Source organism: Salvelinus sp. IW2-2015, linkage group LG2, assembly GCF_002910315.2.
Source record: "Salvelinus sp. IW2-2015 linkage group LG2, ASM291031v2, whole genome shotgun sequence".
NCBI lineage: Eukaryota > Metazoa > Chordata > Actinopteri > Salmoniformes > Salmonidae > Salvelinus > Salvelinus sp. IW2-2015.
This window is the reverse complement of record NC_036839.1, coordinates 17,668,273-17,674,466: the sequence shown is the minus strand read 5'-3', so window position 1 is coordinate 17,674,466 and position 6,194 is coordinate 17,668,273. Positions and strand designations below refer to the sequence as shown.

The 6,194-nt window shown below is 50.7% G+C and overlaps 1 protein-coding gene across 1 annotated transcript in view; it reads right to left on the bottom strand.

Moving 5' to 3' along the window:
* LOC111972823 (activating signal cointegrator 1 complex subunit 3-like) overlaps positions 1–6,194 on the bottom strand; it is a 219,004-nt gene that overhangs the window by 74,074 nt on the left and 138,736 nt on the right. Inside the window, 2 exon segments of the mRNA XM_023999929.2 lie at positions 4,896–5,149; positions 5,804–6,187. Coding sequence (XP_023855697.2) covers positions 4,896–5,149; positions 5,804–6,187 — 638 coding nt within the window.

Below are 6,194 nucleotides of genomic sequence, written 5' to 3'. Positions count from 1 at the left end.
CCATTAACACCACCAGTCTGTAACCATTAACACCACCAGCAAAAATTACACGTACCATTTAACACCACCAGCCTGTACCATTAACACCACCAGCCTGTACCATTAACACCACCAGCCTGTACCATAACACCACCAGCCTGTACCATTAAAGCACCACCAGCCCTGCTACCATTAACACCACAGCTACCATTAACACCACCAAGCCTGTACACATTAACACCACCAGCCTGTACCATTAACACACCAGTCTGTACATTAAACACCACCAGCCTCGTACCATTAACACCACAGCGACCATAACCACCACCAGCTGTACCATTAACACCACCACCTGTACCATTACACACCAGCCTGTACCATTAACACCACCAGTCTGTACCATTAACACCACCAGCCTGTACAATTACACCACCAGCCTGTACATTAACACCACCCAGCCTGTACCATTAACACCACCAGTCTGTACCATTAACACCACCCAGTCCTGTACCATTAACACCACCAGCCTGTACCATTAACACACCAGCCTCGTACCATTAACACCACCAGCCTGTACAATTAACACCACCAGCCTGTACCATTAACACCACCAGCTGTACCATTTAACACCACCAGCCTGTACAATTCACCACCAGTCTGCTGTACCATTAACACCACCAGCCTGTACACTTAACACCACAGTCTGTACCATTAACACCACCACCGTGTACATTACACCACCAGCCTGTACCATTTACAACCACCAGTCTGTACCATTAACACCACCAGTCTGTACCATTAACACACCAGCCTGTACCATTAACACCACCAGCCTGTACCATTAACACCACCAGCCTGTACATTACACCACCAGCTGTACATAACACCCACCAGCCTGTACCATTAACACCACCAGCTGTACCATTAACACCACCAGCCTGTATTACACCACCAGCCTGTACATTAACACCACCAGCCTGTACCATTACACCAGCCAGCTGTACAATTACACCACCAGCCTGTACATTAACCACCAGCTGTACCATTAACACCACCAGCCTGTACCATTAACACCACCAGCCTGTACCATTAACACCACCAGCCTTGTACCATTACACCACCAAGCCCTTACCATTAACACACCAGCCTGTACATTAACACCACCAGCCTGTACCATTTAACACCACCAGCCTGTACCATTAACACCACCAGTCTGTACCATTAACACCACCAGTCTGTACATTAACACCACCAGCCTGTACATTACACCACCAGCCTGTACCATTAACCACCAGCTGTACCATTAACACCACCAGCCTGTACCATTACACCACCAGCCTGTACCATTAACACCACCAGCTGTACCATTAACACACCAGCCTGTACCATTAACACACCAGCCTGTACCATTAACACCACCAGTCTGTACCATTAACACCCACAGCCTGTACCATTAACACCAACCAGCCTGTACCATTACACCACCAGCTGTACCATTAACACCACCAGCCTGTACCATTAAACACCACCAGTCTGTACCATTAACACCAACCAGCCTGTACAATTAACACCACCAGCCTGTACCATTTACCCACCAGTCTTGTACATTAACACCACCAGTCTGTCCCATTAACACCACCAGCCTGTACCATTAACACCACCAGCCTGTACCATTAACACCACCAGCCTGTACCATTACGTACCTGAGCACCCGCCAGTGCTGTACCATTACTAACCACCCAGCCTGCTACCATTAACACACCAGTCCTGTACCATTACACCAGCCACGCATCTGCTGCAATTAACACCAACGTACCATTCACCCAGCCTGTCCATTAACCACCACCAGCCTGTACCATTACACAACCACGTACAATCAACACAGCCTGTACCATTAACACCACAGAGCCTGTGCGCAATTAAACACGTCACCGAGTAGTATACAGCGCATTTAACACGCACCAGCGCTTACCATTACGACCACCAGCCTGACCTACCACACTTTATCATTAACACCAACCAGCCCTGTACATTACACCAACCAGCCTTGTACCATTACAACACTGGACATCGAACACACCTAGTCCATGTACCATTTAACACCTCCAGTCCTGTAGGATTAAACACCCTTGTGTACCTATTTAACACACAACCAGCCATGACCACCAGCTGTAAACCCAGTGCTACCAATTAACACCAACCAGCCGAAAACCTCTGTACCATTAACACCACCAGTCTGTACCATTTAACACCACCAGCCTGTACAATTAACACCACCACTAGCCTGTACCAGGTTACAACCTACCACGCAGCCTGTACCATTACAACACCAGCCTTACGCAGTTAACCACAGCTGTACCATTAACACCACCAGCCTGTACCATTGAACGTCACCACCAAGCCATTGATACCACATCCACAGCCCTGTACCATTAACACACCCAGTCTGTACCATTAACACCACCAGCCTGTACCATTAACACCACCAGCCTGTACCATTACACCACCAGCCTGTACCATTAACACCACCAGCTGTACCATTAACAACCACCAGCCTGTAGCCATTAACACCACCAGCCTACCATTACACACCAGGCTGTACCATTACACCACCAGCCTGTACCATTAACACCACCAGCCTGTACCATTAACACCACCCAGCCTGTACCATTAACACCACCAGCTGTACCATTAACACCACCAGCTGTACCATTAACACCACCAGCCTGTACCATTAAACACCACCAGCCTGTACCATTAACACCACCAGCTTCTGTACCATTAACACCACCAGTCTGTACCATTAACACCACCAGCCCTTGCTACCATTAACACCACCAGCCTGTACCATTAACCCCACCCACCCCAGCCTGTAACCATTAACCACCAGCTGTACCATTAACACACAGACCCTGTACCCATTAACACCACCAGTCTGTACCATTAACACCACCAGCCGTACCATTAACACCACCAGCCTGTACCATTAACACCACCAGTTCTTACCATTAACACCACCAGCCTGTACCATTAACACCACAGCTGTTACCATTAAACACCACCAGCCTGTACCATTAAACACCACCACGTACATAACACCAACCAGTCTGTACCATTAAACCACCAGCCTGTACCATTAACACCACCAGCCTGTACCATAACACCACCAGCCTGTACCATTAACACCCACCAGCCTGTACCATTAAACCACCAGCACTTACCATTAAACACCACCAGCTCTGTACCATTAACACCACCAGCCTGTACATTAACACCCCCAGCCTGTACCATTAACACCACCAGCCTGTACAATTACACCACCAGCCTGTACCATAACACCCACCAGCTGTACCATTAAACACCACCATCTGTACCATTAACACCACCAGTCTGTACCATTAACACCACCAGCCTGCTACCATTAACACCACCAAGCCTGTACCATTAACACCCACCAGCCTGTACCATTAACACCACCAGGTCTGTACCATTACACCACCAGCCTGCTACCATTAACACCACCAGCCTGTACCATTAAACACCACCAGTCTGTACCATTAACACCCACCAGTCTGTACCATTAACACCCACCACCTGTACCATTAACACCACCAGCCTGTACCATTAACACCACCAGCCTGTACCATTACACCACCAGCCTGTACCATTAACACCACCAGTCTGTACCATTAACACCACCAGCCTGTACCATTAACACCACCAGCCTGTACCATTAACACCACCAGGCCTGTACCATTAAAACCACCAGCCTGTACCATTAACACCACCAGCCTTACCATTAACACCACCAGCTGTACCATTAACACCACCAGTCTGTACCATTAACACCACCAGCCTGTACCATTAACACCACCAGTCCTGTACCATTAACACCACCAGCCTGTACCATTAACACCACCAGCCTGTACCATTAACACCACCAGCCTGTACCATTTAACACCACAGCCTTACCATTAACCACCAGCCTAGCTACATTAACACCCCAGTCTGTACCATTAAACACCACCCAAGCCTGTACCAATTAAACACCACCAGTCTGTACCATTAACACCACCAGCCTGTACCATTAACACCACCAGCCTGTACCATTAACACCACCAGCCTGTACCATTAACACCAGGCTGGATGGGGCCATGGAGTCATGCTGCTTACACCAAATCCTGACCCTGCCATCAGCATGACGCAACAGGAACCGGGATTTGTCAGATAAGGCAATGTCTTCCTGGCACACGAGTATGCCCCTTGACACCAATTAGGCAATGTTTCCATGCCCCAGATAATTCAGGCTGTTCTGGAGGCAAAGGGGGGCCTGACCCAGTACTAGATGGGTGTATCTAAGTGTATGTGTGTATGAGTTTGTGAGAGAGAGATGATGCTAAGCGTCAAGGAGCGGCCAAGCCTGAGGCATCAGAGCACTGTACACACACGGCACACACACCACTACCACGGCTCCAACTAGACACACACCGTTAACCACAGTATGACACCGGTTGTATATCATGTTAGGGCTCGGTAAAACTGACATCAAACTCTACACACAATAAAAGTACCTACAAGTCAACTGCCTGTGCAAGTAATATAAAAGCAACATCAACAATTAGGATGCAATGTTCCTCTACAAACATACAGCACATAGCCCTGACCTGTGACTCTCTACTCTATACTGATGCACTAGGCAGTACTACCATCACTCCATTCTCTGTAATACTGCCAGCTCCTCTGTTATTCAGATCTACATAACTAGCTCCCTCCACCACCGCCAACAGTGATACCCACGAGCACAACTCAAATTGCAATGAAGTGTTAATTTACTTAGCTAGATTGTGACAGACAGGATGGTTAATTGTTGATTTCATTTGGCCAGCCCTTGATAGTCATAATGTTTGGCCCCTTACTTTGACAGGCTTTGGCGGAACGGGCGGAAGAGCTGGCGGAGATGGCGGAGGAGCGGGCGGAGGAGCAGGAAGAGTGGGCGGAGGAGCCGCGAGGTAGGAGTGGGCAGAGGAGCAGGCAGAGGAGCAAGAGGAGGAGCAGGCGGAGCAGGCGGAGGAGCCGGCGGAGCGGGCGGAGGAGCAGGAGGGGCAGGCGAAGGAGCCGGCGGAGCGGGCAGGGGAGCAGGAGGGGCAGGCGGAGGAGAGTAATGCGCCAGCTCATAGCACAGACCAAAGAGTGATAAATGCAATGAGACAGAAACACACTCAGAGAAAACACACACACACACACACACACACACACACACAGTCAGATACAGGTAACACACTCACACACTGACAACCAGACTCTGACTAGATGTGTAATACAGTGCTGTAGATAAACAGACTGACGGGTGAAGAAAGTACTGCAAAGGAAAATACACATTTTGTGTAAAAGCTCATTTGCAGTCTGGTAGCCTGAGGGACCGGTCTGACATGTAACCGGGGTCATGCATCCAACCCACTCTCTCTCATCGTCCTGTTTAATTGGTACATCATCAGGTTGTAAAGGCTGAGTTGAGTGTGTGATTCCGCTGTGCCTCCCACCGTGTCCCTCTGAGAAAACAAAGAACTGTTATCACACACTGGCTGCCTGGCTTTCATCTCCTCTCCTCTCTCCTCTCCTCTCAACACACACACACACACACACACACACATTTCACACACACACGTACACGCACACATTTCACACATTACACACACATGCATGTAAGCACAAAACACACTGTACACACATGCCATGTGCATGAGAGATGGAGCAAGAGCGATGGAAAAAAGAGGGAGTGGTAAAGTGGAGTAGAGTGTGATTTAGTGTCAGCTCCTCCGCCAGCCCCTCCGCCTGCTCCTCTGCCCGCTCTGCCTGCTCCTCCCCCGCTCCGCGGCTCCTCTGCCCGCCCGCTCCTCCGCTCGCTCCTCCGCCAGCCCCTCCGCCAGCCCTCCGCCCTCTCCGCGGCTCCTCTGCCCGCTCCTCCGCCAGCTCCTCCGCCCTCCTCGCAGCCCCTCGCCCGCTCTCCGCCAGCCCCTCCGCCCCTTCTTGCGCCAGCTCCTCCGCCCGTCTTCCGCCAGCTCCTCCGCCTGCTCCTCCTCCCGCTCCGCCGGCTCCTCTGCCCGCTCCTCCACTCGCTCCTCCGCCTGCTCCTCCGCCCTTTCCGCCAGCTCCTCCTCCTGCTCCTCGCGCCGCTCCTCTGCCAGCTCCTGCTCCTCCGCCCGCTCCTCTGCCAG